We start from the raw sequence: 17,466 nt of genomic DNA, 5'->3' as shown, positions 1-17,466 counted from the left end.
ATGTTATTAGAAAACCAGTCTGTTCAATGTAGTACTTTTACATTCCTTGTTAAAAAGATCAGTAATTGGGCCCGGCAGCATGGCCTAGTGGCTAGAGTCCTCGCCTTGAATGCGCCCGGGATCCCATATGGGCGCTGGTTCTAATCCCAGCGGCTCCGCTTCCCATCCAGCTCCCTGCTGTGGCCTGGGAGAGCAGTCGAGGACGGCCCAAAGCCTTGGGACCCTGCACCCGTGTGGGAGACCTGGAAGAAGTTCCTGACTCCTGGCTTTGGATCAGCACAGCATCGGCTGTTGTACTCACTTGGGGAGTGAATCATTGGAGGGAAGATCTTCCTCTCTATCTCTCCTCCTGTCTGTATATCTGACTTTGTAATAAAAATAATTAAAAAAAAAAAGATCAGTAATTAAAACTGGTTCTTACCTGAGTATGAATGTGCTTTTTAAACTCCTAGCAGGGTGAGCCTGCTTATGTACTTTTTTATAATATAACTACAGGATACATACTAGGTGCTTTTACTGATAGTAAAAATATACTTTTGAAAATGTATTTATTAGCAGAGAAAATAAATGTAGGCTGCATTACTTACCTTTTAGGGCAGCTGGGACAGATTTTGGAGTAGTGAAAATATATTCTTGGGAGAGGGGTCCTTCCCCGGCTTCATTGCACGCTTGGATACAGAATTTGTATGATGTTGACTCATTCAGTCTTTGTACTTTATATGTATGACACGGTCCTCTGTACAAGGACACAAACCTAAAATGGAAAATGCTTTTATTAAATCAGCCTTAGATTACCTTACAAAAAAGTACTTACATAGTACAACTGATTTCACAACAGGAATGGTTTGTACTCCAGACACATCTTTATGTTTTTCAAATGAATTGGTAAGTTTCTCAATTGTACATGATTTGCTTGAAAGTATGTTGTTGAATTTCATGTGCAATCACCCATAACTGCTTCTTCCTAGCTTATTGTACTACTTTGATTCTTACTGCTGACTCTGAATGTAGACATTTCAAAATAAACTCAGAATAACAACATTGTCATTATGAATTGCTTCTAACTGAAGTCGAGTTCATAGAGTTTATCGTTGGTAACATGGACCTGAGCTACAAGATTGTGTTTATCTTCATCTTGTTTGTCTTTGCCTAGAAAAAAGAGAATTCCTAATTCCTAAGTAGAGTTTTATCTATTTTTAAATTTTTTATTAACATAAAGAAAAATAACACAATAGCCAACTCTCTCTCCTAAACCAACAAATCCTTCCTTCTTTCCTTTTCCCCTAATTTCTGCAACAACATATTCTCAATTTACTTCATAATTACAGGCTTAATGCACCATTAACCATAATGTTCAACAAGGAAACATAGAAAGACCACTGTCCCATAGTAGTACAGAAGATTTCTGTGATTTACATGGTATGATGAGAGAATATATTTCCAAAAAATTTTGTATTTGGATTATTTCACAGATATTTCAAATATTTCATGGAAAAATATAATTAAAAGCATGCGTTTATTCTGGTACAAAAAGTTTTTGAAACCCATGCATAATTTTGTTGTAATACATATTTTCCACATAATATGAAAAAGTTTTGCAACAAAAACTAATAATTCTATTTTCCATAGATTTTGGAATATTTCCATACATTTCTCCTAGCATGCTCCCAGTAAGTTGAATTTTCCCCAACATTTTTGATGAGATGTTTTCAATGGAAATTTTTGGTAATGAATCATGAATACTGATATATTAGTAATAGTGTAAAAACTATAGTCTGGTTAAAAATGAAACCTTATCTAATGACATAAACTATTAGTATTTATAAGAAGCAGGAATTGGACAAACTTTGCCTTTTAATCTCTGAAGTTTCTATTTTAATTATACAAAAAAAAAGCTGTTACTGTATTGTTGAAAAAAAAAACCTGAAAATTGCAGTTTAAATGTAGGTTATAAAGTGAACAAATAGCCCTAAACTGGTATATGCATAATTGATGATATGAATATTTTGAAAAACAGTGTAATTCAAATGTATGAACCCATTACTATGGCAGCATTTGGCATGGGATGTAGGAAATAGTGTAACATGTATATGAAAGGCCCTGAACAATAGGGACAATATTACAGAGCCTGGACAGTTTACTGTCAGAGCTCCTGAGGAGCTGGGCTATAGCAGTGTGCTGCCAATGTATCAGGCAAGTAGGGGAGGCCGAGACACAACCCCTGCCCTCAAGCAGATCACAGTTACTGTGGAATTGTGTGCTGCTGGAAATAACCACTGAGGAGTTGTGTGGTAGCTTAGATTAGGTTTATGAAGACAGTAAAACATTTAGAGAAGAAAATTAAAGAACACCTCATTTAGTTTTTTTCTTGGCATGACTCTCACAAATCACAAAGGGGCAGTTTATACTGTGCCTTCTGATGCTTTGAAAAGAACAAGCTTTAAAAATGATTTACTCTTAACTTTTTTACAAGATTTATTTTTAATGGAAAGTCAGATTTATAGCTTAACTATCTTACTACTTACTCTAATTTATAAAAATGTACATACTTGAAATCTAAATGCCTAATATAAAAAAGCAATTAAAAACACCTACCTTCCATTCTTATCCTCCATCTGAAGGTGGTACTGGACAGAATCTGTTGACAAAGTCTTTGGGGCTCCTTCTCCCCATTTCAGCTTAAGGTTCTGGTGGTTAAAGGCAACACATTCCAGACGAGGTGGGTCAGGAGGGAGGGGCTTAGTTTTTAACTTTATCATGTGGCTGAAAGGACCAGCTCCAAGGCTATTCAAGGCTTGAATTCGTATTCTAAGGGTCAAAACACACAAAAGTTTAGTTTATGATTATCTGTTTAAAGTGTCTCTCTGGTCTAGGCAAAAACTGACAGTTTTTAGAGCATACCTGTATGTTGTATCTGGTTGTAAATTGTCTATAATATAGCTTGTAACCTTCCCCACACTCAAGGGCTGTTTATCTCCGAAGTCTATGCTGTAGGCAAGGATTTCTGAACCATGGTCACAAGGCTTTTCCCAGCTTATCGCAAGGCATGTAGAAGGAGAGTAATGGGGATCTTCGATATCATCATCACTTATTTCCTGAAGACAAGTCACAATGGCAGGAACCGATGGTGGAGTTACACAGGCCACTACATCACTGAAAGGACCTGCGCCCACAGCACTCAGAGCCTGCAAATGAACAGTTTGCAAGTTTATAAAGACATGACCATGAACATGCTGATGAAATTAAAACCTCTGGAGACAGGAAGTGGACAAGTTTCTACCTGGACTCTGCAGTAATAGGTAGTTGCTGGTAGAAGTCCTTTTAATTCATAACTGAGGCTAGGCCCACAGTAACATATCTGCATACTTCCTTCAACTCCTCCCCATTCCAGTCGGTATTCAGTGACATCAGTTCCATTACTCAAAGGAACCTTAAAATTGAAAAGGATAGTTCTTAGTCTTGATAAATAGCTTTGAGGCAAAAATGTAACTTACTTGAATGCATAAGAAAACTAGATTTTTTTGAATTTCTTTAAAATATTTAGCATAAGCATAATCAAAACCCCCTTTTCCTTTTTTCACATTTTTATGCAGTAAGTCTGAATTAATGAATAAATATTGGTCACTAATTGATCTAAAATAAAACTTCCGAAATTAAAGTATGACTAACAGTCATTTTAGAAAGACTATTTTAAGGTAAATATATTTAAAAATAATTTCATTTAGTAAAAAATGTTAATCTATACAAGGACATTTTCTTTGCTAAATTCCAAAGGAAACTAAAAATGTAATTATATTACTGATTATTATAATACACAGTAAATACACTAAAGAAAATAAATGTAAGAGAAATAGTATTATATTGATTTTTAGGAATGTTTGGTCTGACATTAAATTTACCAGTGGCTGAAATATCTACACTGAGACAAAGCTCTGCTAAAACACAATGCATATCATGAACAAGCAACTAAATACTTGTAAGGCAAATATACTCTGATTCAAATGCTGCAAAGAGGAAAAGGAATTCATTTTCTTTCTTTTTTTTTAAGATTTGTTTTTATTATTATTATTTTTCTATTGGAAAGGCAGATATACAGAGAGGAGAGACAGAGAGGAAGATCTTCCGTCCGATGATTCACTCCCCAAGTGACTGCAACAGCTGATGCTATGCCGATCCAAAGCCAGGAGCCTCTTCCGGGTCTCCCACGCGGGTGCAGGGTCCCAAAGCTTTGGGCCGTCCTCAACTGCTTTCCCGGGCCACAGGCAGGGAGCTGGAAGGGAAGCGGGGCTGCCGGATAGAACTGGCGCCCATATGGGATCCCGGGCATGCAAGGCGAGGACCTTAACCTTAACCACTTGCGCCACCGCGCCGGGCCCAGGAATTAATTTTCTTAAACTTATCCCAAACTACTACTTTATATAAGAGGCAAAAATGAATACTGTGTTATTTTATTTACACTAATTGTACAAGAAAATAAACATAAATCAGTGGAAATGAGCTACCTCCCAGTTGACTTGTGCACACGTTGCAGATCTGCATGTTACGTGAGGAGGTTTGCACTGATCTGGTGGCCCAGGGGCTGTAGTAATATCACATTTTTCTGAAAATGGTCCAAACTGGAAAAAAAATAAATGTAATCAATTTTTCCATTTTCACTTTTAAATGTCCACTGAATTAACAGAACTCTAGGAAGATTCACTAGTGAAGTAAATGGGGGTAGGGAGTGCTCATCAAAAAGTGCATGGGAAAAATGTATCACTAAAAGACATGGATGGTTTCAAATTTTTTTTATCAGAATAACTTATCTCTTCATTTTTTTTAAAGCAGTGGTTTTCTTTTATTTATTCCTTTTATCTGAAAGGCAAAGACACATATGAGAGCTCCCAACTGTGTGTTCAATCCTCAAATGCTTCGGCCTTCCACTGGGCTGGGCAGGGCAAGGCTTGAAGTTGGGAGGTGGGATGCAATGCAGGTCTCCTACCTGGGGGTAGGAACTCAACTATCTGAGCTATGGCTGCTCCAGGTCCACATGAACAGCAAGCCGAAGGAGCCGGAGCTAGAGCCAGGGGATGGACGTGGGTCTCTCATGTGAGACTTGGGCTCTCAGCCTACCTCCAAACTTATCTTTCAATGCTATTTCCCACAAAGGTTTTTGGAAAAAATGAGATCTTCCCCATCTTTCAAGATTAATTTGGTAATAATTTCAAGCATTTATAGAAATATTTAATAATCATAGCAATCAAAGTGAGATTTGTAAGTTTATTATTTTTCATTCTCTCTCCCCTTATTGCTTTATTAACTGATTTTTATAAAAAGGGCAGGGCACTAAATAGGTAGAATAACTAAAAAAATTATGTGAGGATTCAGGAAAAGAATATTAATCAAAAGGCAAGAGAGATGATAGATACAAATTATGTCTTAAATTCATAAGGATCCAAAATAACAATCTGAAAATACAAAAAGGGATGATTCATTTATGAACTGCCAACAAAGCATCTAAGAAACTTAAAAAACAAGCTTACAGATACAATACAGAACTCATCTGGAGAACAAGATATGGAATATAGCATAGTTCACTAGTATCTGGGGAAAGAGACTTATCAGGCTACGTTTGTGAAACTTCAAGGCAAGGCTGTTTCAAGCCTGCTTCCTCAGCTGAAAAAATATAGATACCACATATTTTGTCCACATTATGGAGCTGAATGTAACAATATTTAAAAACAAAATCAACAAAAACCCAGAATAGTTTAAGGCTGTTTAAAATAGTTTTCTTCCCTTACATAAAATATTAACTGCAATTAGTTGCCAATAAAAAGTACATGCTGCATATAATCAGCCTCAAAAACCATAATTAGTATGATTTGAATTCTCATCTTAAACCTTACTGGCACTGAATTAAATGTAAACTTTAGCCCAGAGAAGTCCAAAGTGTCATAAATTCCAAATGGAGTTTGTAAATACTGAGATTCCATAACAATTAAGTTGTGGGACATACTGACTCTCATTAACAGAGGATTATTAAAAATTATAACATTTGGAGTTACAGGTTAAAATGGCCAAAGACTGTTGTGATGCTACTTGTTAAAACAGAACATTGCTGAAATTATGATTCAGTGGGCATGGTCTCCTCACCCCCATTTTGTTAGCTGCACGCAGTCGGAAGCTATATGTCTTTCCAGGAAGAAGGCTGCTCACTGTACATTCCAATTCAGAACCCTGGTAAACTTCTCTGGATTCATCTTTTTCTATAGGCGACATTTCCAAACTATAACAGGAAATGGGTGATCCACCATCAACCAGCGGGAGTCCTAAGGTCAGAAGCATTTGCGCAATTTAACATGATGAATACTTTTGAGTACAAGTTTAATTGTAATCTATTTTCAAAATGGAAAATTACCCCATCGTAACTGTATTTCTTTTGCTTTTGGTCTACCCTGTAATCTGGGAGGGAGGCAGGGGCCTGGAGGCACAGCTGGAGTCTGCACCAGTAAACACTCAGAGACCTGCCAAAACAAAAGCACAAGGAAACCAAAAAGGCCCAAACCAATCAGATGGATCTCAGTAAAAGGAAAACAATACAGACACAAACACTGCATTAATAACTTGAAAGTAAACTCTGTGTACGAGGAATAAAGTCCTAAATATATTCACAACTCAAATCGCTGAAACTCAGATTTCTTACAAATAAAGACTATATGACTACTAAACACAAAGAAAATGAGCAGAAAAGAATCCCATCAAACCTTTATCTTTCCATAATTACAAAAATGAACAAATGAACAAACAAAACTCGTCCTGTCTCACACATTTTAACAAAGAATATTCTTGATTCTACAAATCTCTTCTAAGGGGTATGTTTTAACATTCTGCAAATACTTTTAGGAAGTTTACACTCTTTACTGTACATAATATGTTTGTAATCTAAATACGAATTTGTACATTAAAAAAAGACTTTCCCTTCTTTCTATCTAAAATTAACTCTAAAATCATGTGAGCTTATCCACATACTTGGCATCCTTCCAAATAGTTGGTATTGCTTTGTGTTTTTATGCAATGTAAAAAGTTTTTTTTTTTTTTAAGTTTTATTTTAAAAGACATTCTCTGGAAAACACTGACAAAAACTCAGTGTAACAGTCTTACCTATGTTATGTTAAAGCTTAAATTTCATATTCAATTTATGCTTAGGCAATTCATTTTAAATAGTCTTTTAAAGGATAAACAAAATACTTGGTCATCACGTTATTTTAAAAAGTACCCTAGGTAAATCAGAATGCTACAATGCTGCATTATTAGGATAACAGAACTGTGAGTGTGCATTATGTTTATTATTTATTTTTTTAAGTCCAGGGATCTTCTTAGCAGATAAACTGAAGCAATTGGATCATAAAGCCTGTTGGGCAGGATTCATACTCAGTTTCATAATAAGCAGACTTTCAACAAAATGATTACAATTCGTCTTTAAAAAGAATACATGTACTGTGCCAAATTCTATTTGAAAAATAATTATAATTGCTCCTAGAAATCATCCTTTTTAAAAATTCGCTAAACAAAAATCACTCCTTTTAAAAACATACCTCTATAGCATTAAGTCCAAACTGGGTCTTTCATAATAAAATAGTGGCCGAAATTTTGTGAAATACATAAATATTAGAACATCAGAACCTGTTTTAAATAGTAAGTATGTTTTACAGTTTGTACTAACACATTATTTATGGTGTAGTAAATCAGTTGAAAATTATTTTATTCCTCTGTTTAGTATGGTTATTAATAAGCATCACCTTAAAATTTATTAAGTTTTTCTCCACAGTTTTTGCATTTTGTGTTTCCAGGGCTAATTGCTAATCAGAAACAGATATTCACTAAATATATAAACTGTAAGTGCCATAGTAAGATACTCTGGGCATTATGAAATTAATTACCAGGTTATAGAAATTACTTGTATATATTTGTGAATACATTTTTAGTAGTTGAAGGAACTTTTGGAGATTGCATTCAAGTGACCAAGCTTTAAAAAAAAAAAAACAAAAAGATCTCTATAAGTATTACCGCACTCTGTCCTCCATCACTGATGCAGTAAACTCGTAAACGATAGAAACAGCCTGGATTCAGTCGGTCACAAAGATGCTCCCTAGTAGCGCCACTGTATATCATATCCCATTTGTTTCCTGTAAAGTGAGGAATTGTGTTCAATCTGCTACAAGGTAATGTTTAACGCTCTGGTTCACGGACACAGCAGGTATCCTGGTTTCACTAAATCAGTGTTTATGTAATTTGTCAGAACCAATTAAGCCTGTTTTAAGTTTCCTGGAAATGATCTAATTTTATGTTTGCAGCTTCCTAAGCAAATCTGCATGGCTTTGTTAAAGTGAAATTGCTCTAATTCTGTATAGACTTTGGCTTACATTGATGATCTGCTTTTAATTAAGAACTTTAAATGTATTTGCTGGTCCAGTAATAAGGTTATAACACGGAAAGAGTAGAAAGAACCAATACCATTGGAAGTTTAGCTTTAATAAAGAGACAGTTCAATTTTTGTAGGAAACAGCTTGTTTCATAAAAATAAAAACCATTTAATTGTGCAATTCAAGAATAAAAATCACTAATCACTAAGTTTATTACTAAAATTAGCTACTGGAATTAAAAGAAAAATTTTCTGGGCTGGAACAATAGCTCAACAGGCTAATACTCTACCAGCAAGTGCCAGAATCCAAAATGGGTACCAGACTGTGTCCTGGCTGCTCCACTTCTGATCCAGTCCCCTGCTTGCGGTCTGCTACAGCACTGGAGGATGGCCCAAAGTTGTTGGGACCTGGAGCCTCAAAAGAAGCTCCTGGCTCCTGGCTTTGGATTGGCTTAACTCTGGCTGTTACAGCCAATTGGGAAGTGAACCAGCGGATAAATGATCTTTCTTCGCCTTTCTCTCCTTCTCTCTGTAAATATGTCTTGCCAATAAAAATAAATCTTAAAGAAAAGAGATACTCCTTCTGATATCTGGACATAAACTGAATAAATTAACAGAATCTAATACTTAGTATAGGTATCCTGGGACTAAGCAATGTAAACAAACAAAGGGGAAGAAAAAGATGTAAACGCAGTAGTGAAAAAAGAAAATGTAGTAGTAGTCTTACATTTGATTCCTTATTTTTCTGGAGATTACAGTTTAGAGTGGATTCTGACAGGCATAAGCTTAACTGCTACACAAAGGAAAAAAAAAAATCAAAGACAGCCCAAAGCGAAGTAAACACCTTTTTATATCAGCAAATGAAACGCAAGAGGAAAGAAAAGCTAGTCATGAGGAGCAGACACTGACCAGGAAAAACTCAACTTTAATAGCTGTTCTTACCATTAGGACCTTCTGACATCTCCACAACGTACTTATTGATGGCTGCCCCTCCATTGTCTTTTGGTGGATCTACTCAAAGAAGCAAAATGGTATTAGAAAAAACACATACAATGAAGAAATGACAGTCTTATTTCAAAAAGTACAGGTTGTTTATAAAAATCATTTAAAGGCTTTATTAGTTTTAAATGTTTATCTTACTTTGAAAGCTATAGCTACAGAAGGGGATATACAAAAACAGCAAAAGATCCTCCAGATGGCCACATTTACTAGCACCGGCCAGGCTGAAGCCAGGAGCATCATTCCGATCTCCCATGCGTGGCAGCAGCCGGAACACTTGGTTTATCTGCTCTTCCCAGGAGGTTAGCAGGGTGCTGGATTGGAGCAGCAGCCAGGACTCACTCTGGTACCCTTAGAGGGTGGTGGTTTTTCCTGTTATACCACAATGCTGGTCCTGAATTCTTTACTGTTAATATCAGCAGTACTTCACTAATCTATGTTGTTGTCAAACCACAAAACTCTACCTTATTTAGTGTTTATAAATTTGGCTCTCTGTAACACTTCTTAATGGCTGCACAATATTATTTCATTCACTTCAGATTTTAAGATCGAAACTTTTAGATATCTTATAAGTATCAGTGAAGCCTTTTTTTATCAGTTTGAACTCTTCAGACAAGGATCAGGTTTATATGATCTTGGTTTTCCTATTTAACAGTAATGAGCAGCTGAGTTTCACTTCTCCAGAGAGCCAGCATGACCCAGGTGAGTGGCTCCAAGTTCTGCAATCTTTCATTCTCACGATGCTACACCACGCATACAGTCTCACAGGTGGATTCCCCATTCCTCGTGAATTAGCTCAGATCTGAACTCAGTGCATGTGACCACAGAGCTTCTACTCTTCCGACCCCCTCACGTGAAAGTCAACAATGAATGACTCCTACATTCCTTATTAGACTAAGTTGGACTAAGAAATGAACTCAAATGTCTTAAAAAAGTACTTCATACTCAAATTATTTTAATCAACTATAAAGCATGTATAAATACTTGTAATATCTTACCCCAAGTTATTTTAAAACTGTGTGAATGTATCTTTCCTTTAACTGAAGGTTTTACAGGTACTCCTGGCTTGTCAGGGCAGGTAGTAAATTCCACTATTTCACTTGGATTGCTTTTACCTTCGGAGTTGTAAGCAATCACCTGTGATAAGAGCATAAAAAAGTAAAATAGTATATTTGATACTGATACCAGCCTAATGAGCAAAACGATGAGAGACAAGTAGGTGCAATGAACTATAAATATATCTGCATATTGTGATGGCTTGTTAGAGAACTGTCTTCAACAGCGCTTGGCAAATATGCAGAGTATGCAAGAGTATCTCCCACCATTTGGCATTTTAATCCTGGAAATACAAGTGCAAGTCTAGCATTTTGATACCAGAGTAATCATAAGAATAAGCTGTAGTAACAATTGATTCTTAATGGGCTTTAGGCTTCCTTTATTTCTTCTTTTTAATAGTCTATGGGCCTTTAGAAAGATGCCCACAAGTTTTTAGTCTTTTCTTCAAAAGATGAAGCCTAATTTCCCTTCTCTTGCATGTGAGTTAATACCTAAAGTACTCATGTTAACAAACAGAATAAAGCAGAGATGATGGTGGGTGTGACTTATGGAACCTATGTGGTAAGGATCTGAGGGCTCCTGGCTTGACCTGGAAGCAGCCCCTCCAAGCCTTCAGCTGAGTGCATTCTTCATCAACATCTAAGTTACAACCTCAGGGAAACCTTGTGGTTAAGCCACCTGGCTAAATTGGTTTTAAAATTTTGACTCACAGAACATACAATAAAAAAACATTCATTGTTTCCTGAAGGAACTAAGTAATGTGTAATTTGCTACACACTAATACAGAAATGCAATTCATCACTAGGCATTATTTTAAAAAATGTAACTGTCTATATATTTTTATCTATCTCCATTAATGAAGTTGAAAAATTCATGTCCAATATCAAACACGGATTTTCTCATCTGTGGAACTGCCCTTTTCCATTGGTAAAAAGCACTAATCATCTGCCCAGATGCTGAAGTAAAAATCTAAGAAACATGCTTAATTTTTTTTAAAAGAATTTATTTTTATTGCAAAGTAAGAGGGGAAAGAGAGAGGAGGAGAGACAGGAAGATTTTCCATCTGATGACTCACTGCCTAAGTGATGGCAACAGCTGAAGCTGAGCCAATCATATGTACACACACACACATACCCTGACCAAGTCACAACCAAAATATAACCTATGAATACACTATACCAGGAAAGATACAGAATTTTAAGAGTCTCCACATGGAAAAATCTTTATGGTCTGGTACTGCTTCCTGCTGGAATTACTCAGTGTAAAGGCCAACAGACGGGCTAAGTATGACAAGCATCTGTAACAGGGGTGCAGGGCTGGGGCATGTGTGGGAGGGCCAGGGTTGGGGGGAGGCAAGTGTATGTTCCCACTTGGAATGCAAACACCCTGAGTAGGACTTTTTCAAAGAAAAAGTGTGGTGAATAGAGAAGGGTCTGACTTAACAAAGTAAACAAGCTGAACATAACAGGGGCACATTTTCTCACTAGTGACGAAGGCTGTTATATCTACCATGTCATGATAAATCTAAAGAGCAAAAAGTTAACCTTGTAACTGTTACTAAGGGACTACACTGCTATAATTCAGAGAATAATATCAGGTAGAGGGGAAAGCAAGAGAAGGGGAGGGAATAACCTCCTACATCTACAACACTATCATGGTAAATAATATATTTAAGAAAACAAAGAAGAAAGAGAGAAAACTAAAATTAACTTGTGGTGTTAGATTAGATTTTATGGTATTTTTAACACTCTTAATGAGCTCGTGATCTAAAAACAACACATTTAAACACAAATACATAAACACATAAATATGCTTGTGAATGTAGAGTATAGGACTATTTATATATGTGTGTATATGTATATATATTGTACATACTTAAACAAACCATATACGCATACAATTTAGCTCTGCTTACTGGGAAGGCATACCTGGGAGCAGTAAAATTCCTTTAGCAACTAAGTATATTTAATAGTCAGATTTTGACTTCTAAACACTACTGTCACAAAAAAAGGATCTTTGTGCTTTGAAAAATGGCCAACTTCAGAACTGAAACAGGCGAACTAGGGCAGGACTGGAGAGAGTATCTTGAGGCAGAGGATGATGAGGGGACACGTTAAATTGGTTCAGGAGATAGCTTGGGGGAGGAGGTGGTTTCCACATTTTGGTTAATTTGAGCCTCATAAAAGCCTCTAAAGTGAAATAGAATCTCACTGGATAATTAAATACATAAGTCATACCTATACAAATAAATGGAAAGAAGAGAATATTTTCCTTTGTGGTATAATGCTTACTAAAATTTGTATAGTAATAATAAAAAAACTTGGCTCTTGGATCTCAGTTAATTGATTCAGACAAGAATTATCAATGGGTCTTAAAACTAGTGGGTTAAAGTTTGATGAGGATTAAGATCTTACAAAGTATATAGTATTTAGAAAACACTTAGTATAAAATTGTAAGAGGAAAAGTAACTTTACAGTGAGGAAATATGTTAGCTAACACATCTGACATCTGACTACCAATAATGGGACAGATTAGAACTGTGCAAACAAGCATACAAGTATATTCTAAAAGAATCCGAACATTTTGAAATGCTTGCTTACATTACACAAATGAAGAGCCCCATAGAACATTAAAATTGGTTTTGAGTTTAAATATATAAAGTAGTAGAAGCACTGTTACATAGTATAGAGTAAAACAAAGCTCATTACGAAAGATGAAGAAGAGTCAAGGTTTAAAACCACAGGACCAAGACATGTACTTTGGCTTTTAAACAACAAGATATGAAATCTTTCAAGGATTTTCAAATCTCACCTTAAACTTATACTTGGTACTTCGTCTGAGATTTTTCACTGTGTAAGCAAGATCTTCTCCATCATATTTAGGCTTAAAACCATACCCCTGAAAAAGGAAAACAAACTCTTCATTAGTGTCTATAAGCATCAGCATGCGGAACAATATCTATGGGAAGACACCTGGTGCTTCATTGTCTTCTGCAATGTGCACCCTGACTAATGCTAGGCTGAGGGTAAGACTCACCTTAATGCTTTTCTCAAGTGGAGGGACCCAAAACTGCCAACAAATATTTGTAGAAGAACCTCAATAAACCCAGTAACCAAGAGAAAATATGAATTGAGGGAAGAATAGGAACAGTGCTAACCTCACCATCTGAGTAAGCTAACCTGAGAACAGGAATTTCCCACTGAGTTACATGCAAGAGCTAAATAGAAGTGTGACTGTTTAACAGTTAAATGTCTAACAGTTAAATTGCTGTGAACAAAGCTGTATACAGGTTAACTGAATGGATACTTGTGCTGGCAGGTGAGGATGCTGTTTACCTCTGAGATTGCTGTTTACAGCTCTACTGACAATTTTCATACATTAAAAAAAGTATTAAAGTCAGTTTATAGTATATTCACATGGCCATATTAAATATTACCTAATTCCTAATTTGAGAATAAAGCCTGTATTTTTAGCAATTTCCATCTACTAATATGCCTTAAAAATATTTATTTATTTTTATTAGAAAGGCAGATTTATAGAGTGGAGGAGAGACAAAGCAAGATCTTCCATTCACTGGTTCACTCCTCAAATGGCACTGGCCAGAGCTGAGCAGATCTGAACCCAGGACCCAGGGGCTTCTTCTGAGTCTCCCACGTAGATGCAGGGTCCCAAGGACCTGGTATGCCCTCTGCTGCTTTTGTGGGCCATGGGTAGGGAGCTGTATAGGAATTGGAGCAGCTGGGACACAAACCTGCACCCATAAGGGATGCCAGTGCTTGTAGGTGGAGGATTAACCTGTAGAGTCATGGCATTGATCCCACACTAATATGCTTTCTCTCTCTATGGATTTGTCTGAATCCATATAGACAATGCATATTGTCTTTTCTAAGTAAAAGAACTTAGCAAAATATTTTCACTATTTATTCACATCATACAATTTATCAGTATACCATGCATTTTATGGGTGAATGATAATCCATCATAGGGTTATATATTACAATGTGTTTATCATTCATCTGTTGACAGGCATCTGTGTTATTTCCATTTTTTGGATATTATGAATAATGCTTTTATGAACATTTGTGTATAAATTTTTTGTATTTTAAAAAAACCAATTATTTATTTTTATTTGAAAGAGTTAGAGAGAGAGATACTTTCCATCTGTTGGCTAACTCCCCAAAAGGCTGAAACAACCAGAGCAGGGCTGAACCAAAGCTGGGAACCAGAAGCTTTTTCTACAAGGATGCAGGGACCCAAGACTTGGGCCATTCTCTGCTGTTCTCCTAGGCCATTTGCAGGGAGCTGGATGGGAAGTGGAACAGTGAGTACTCCAACTGGGACTTGTACTGGATGCTGGCACTGAAGGTAAAGGCTTAGCATGCTTTGCCATGGTGTGGGCCCTGAATATATGCTTTTACTTTTCTTGGATTGCCACATAGGAGAGGTCAAAGCTATTTTTGATGTCTGTTGCATTGAAGTAGATCTAAAGAGCTATGGAACTACAGACAGAAGATGACCTAACTTTTGGTTAGTTAGGTGGTAGCCCATGAGAGGCATCATGGCTAACTTCATGTCATGGGTAACTAGATTCAGGCTGCACTAGCTAGCCCCACGTGACTGTGTGGCACTTTGGGAAGCTGTGTAGAAACACAGCTGGAGAAGGAAGACAAGGAACTTCCTTGCCTTTTAGAGATGTTTAGTCTAATAGGCTGGGGTGATGTTCTTCTCTTATTATTTTGAAACAGATATGGTAGGGTCTGCATTATACTGTGGGTTAGGCTGCTGCCTGCATGCTGGCATCCTGTATGAGTGCCTAAGTCCTGACTGTCTCACTTCTAATCCACTTCCTCTCAAAATGTGCCTGGGAACGTAGTGGATGATGGCCCACGAGGCATGGGCCTCTGTCACTCCCATGTAAGTCCAGGCTGGAGTTCTAGGCTCCTTGCTACAGCCTGGTCCAGCCCTGGCTACTGTGGTCATTTGGGGAGTGAGCCAGTGAGTGGAGATCTCCCTCCCTTTCTCTTCCTCTTTTTGCCTGTGTAACATTGCCTTTCAAATAAATAATAGTTCTTCAAAAAACAAAACAAACAATCCAAAGCTCAGAAAAGATGTATTGTCGAAAGACAAAAATGGAATTTCAAACATACAGAAACCCCAGAATCCTTTTTATAACATTAAGGGAACAGAAGATGGAGTACTCCCTCATTCCTAGTCTTCCAAATCTTGGGACTTGGGTAAGGAGCTCCATATCTTTTTTTTTTTTTAATTGGAAAGGTGGACATACAGAGAGGAGAGACAGAGAGGAAGATCTTCTGTCTGATGGTTCATTCCCCAAGTGACTGCAATGGCTGGAGCTGAGCCAATCTGAAATCAGAAGCCAGGAGCTCTTCTGGGTCTCCCACACGGGTGCAGGGTCCCAAGGATTTGGGCCATCCTCAACTGCTGTCCTAGGCCACAAACAGGGAGCTGGATGGGAAGCAGGGCCGCCGGGATTAGAACCGGCGACCATATGGGATCCCAGCACGTTCAAGGTGAGGACTTTAACCACTACGCTATGGCGCCGAGCCCAGGAGCTCCATATCCTTACTTACTGAAGTTTCTTCCTCCATCTCTAAAATATAAGAAATTCCTTCATCTGATGGCGTTCCAGAGGGCTTGCTCCACTGTAAGGATAACCAGGTGACTCCAGCTTTAGTTAACACAGGACTTGCTGGCATGGAAGGGGCACAGCCTGAGGTGTAATACAGCACTTCTTCACTAAAGCCACTGTTGAAACAAATAATTTTTAAGTAGTAATGAAAAAATTACCTTTATAGGCAATGGACAAATATTTGATTAGTTATATTTTTTGAACATGACACAATTTTTGCCTGTGATTTGCAATCCAAATAGTCTACCATAGATTTGGTAACACGATATCTTCGTGGCAACCATACTGACACCAAAAAAAAATGAATTAAAAAGAAAGTTAAGAAATATATATTATACCTTATAATGAAAGTATGAACACAATAATGTTTCTTTATTGATATATGGGTTACATCTTTTAAATACACTTTAATACGATGGTACTTGTAAGAAATAGAAAACAAATTATTGTACTATAATTAAACCTCTATGCTCTCATCAGAAGTGGGCAGAGGAATCTCCAGAGGAAAACCAATTTCAGTGTGATTCTTGAAAGGCACTTGACCTTTCCAGCTTAATCAAATATTTAGATGCTGTTAGAATTTACCAGAGTTTTTACAAAATAATAAAATGTATATTGAAAACCAATAAAAATATTTTGGTCACACACATATTTTAAAGTATTGATAAAGCTGTTAACTTCATTTGAATAAGAGAGAGCATTTTCATTTGTTGATTCACTAATCAGATGTCCCCATGGCTGGACCTGGCCCAAGTGAGGAGCTGGGAACTTAATCTAGATTGCCCAGGTGGGTGGCAGGAGCCCAGCCACTGCAGCCACTGCCATGCCTGTCAGGGTTTGAATGAGCAGGAAGCTGGAGTCGGTGCCAGAGCCAGCTATTCCAATGTGGGACATGAGTGTCTAATAACTAGGTCAAATTCTTGTCCTTTTTTTAGTTTTTGTTGGATCTTAACACATCTTAACTATATCAAAAAGTGATAAAGTAAAGTAGAATTTTTAGTGTATAATATGGATTGTGAATAATTATACAAATGAAGTCAATGGATAATGTAAGATATCTACATTATTTTATAAAACACATCTTACCTTGTACCATAATCATTTTTGGCTGATAGTCTGAATTTACAGCCCATTGCTGGTGACAGTTTAGTAACTTTAAATTGCTTCTGTGCACCCATGTAACACTGACAAAATTCTCCGTTTCCTTTTCCCTAAAATGAATGGCTGATTATTATATACACCATGAACATGATCGTAAAACATAAATTTACATCCAGTTGTTCTTGATAAGTTTGAACTAATGCACATTATAAATCATCTTTGTTACATGTAATTCATGGATCTTAAAAGGTTTAGAAAC

The 17,466-nt window shown here is 36.8% G+C and overlaps 1 protein-coding gene across 3 annotated transcripts in view; it reads right to left on the bottom strand.

The window, feature by feature from the left end:
* The window catches only part of FNDC3A (fibronectin type III domain containing 3A), a 130,678-nt gene that overhangs the window by 8,785 nt on the left and 104,427 nt on the right, over positions 1 to 17,466 (bottom strand). For all 3 annotated transcript variants that reach the window (XM_040991421.1, XM_040991422.1, XM_040991419.1), the window contains 13 exons: positions 17,193 to 17,317; positions 16,048 to 16,222; positions 13,268 to 13,354; positions 10,399 to 10,537; positions 9,344 to 9,412; positions 8,047 to 8,165; positions 6,398 to 6,503; positions 6,133 to 6,308; positions 4,503 to 4,616; positions 3,281 to 3,430; positions 2,902 to 3,185; positions 2,596 to 2,808; positions 588 to 754 (listed from right to left, as the gene is read on the bottom strand). In XM_040991421.1, the coding sequence (XP_040847355.1) occupies positions 588 to 754; positions 2,596 to 2,808; positions 2,902 to 3,185; positions 3,281 to 3,430; positions 4,503 to 4,616; positions 6,133 to 6,308; positions 6,398 to 6,503; positions 8,047 to 8,165; positions 9,344 to 9,412; positions 10,399 to 10,537; positions 13,268 to 13,354; positions 16,048 to 16,222; positions 17,193 to 17,317 (1,924 nt within the window). The remainder of the gene's footprint in view (positions 1 to 587; positions 755 to 2,595; positions 2,809 to 2,901; positions 3,186 to 3,280; positions 3,431 to 4,502; positions 4,617 to 6,132; positions 6,309 to 6,397; positions 6,504 to 8,046; positions 8,166 to 9,343; positions 9,413 to 10,398; positions 10,538 to 13,267; positions 13,355 to 16,047; positions 16,223 to 17,192; positions 17,318 to 17,466) is intronic.

Source organism: Ochotona curzoniae, unplaced genomic scaffold (assembly GCF_017591425.1).
Source record: "Ochotona curzoniae isolate NIBS_2020 unplaced genomic scaffold, NIBS_Ocur_1.0 contig_64, whole genome shotgun sequence".
NCBI lineage: Eukaryota > Metazoa > Chordata > Mammalia > Lagomorpha > Ochotonidae > Ochotona > Ochotona curzoniae.
Note: the sequence above shows the minus strand (reverse complement) of the source record. Positions and strands in the feature narration are given on the sequence as shown.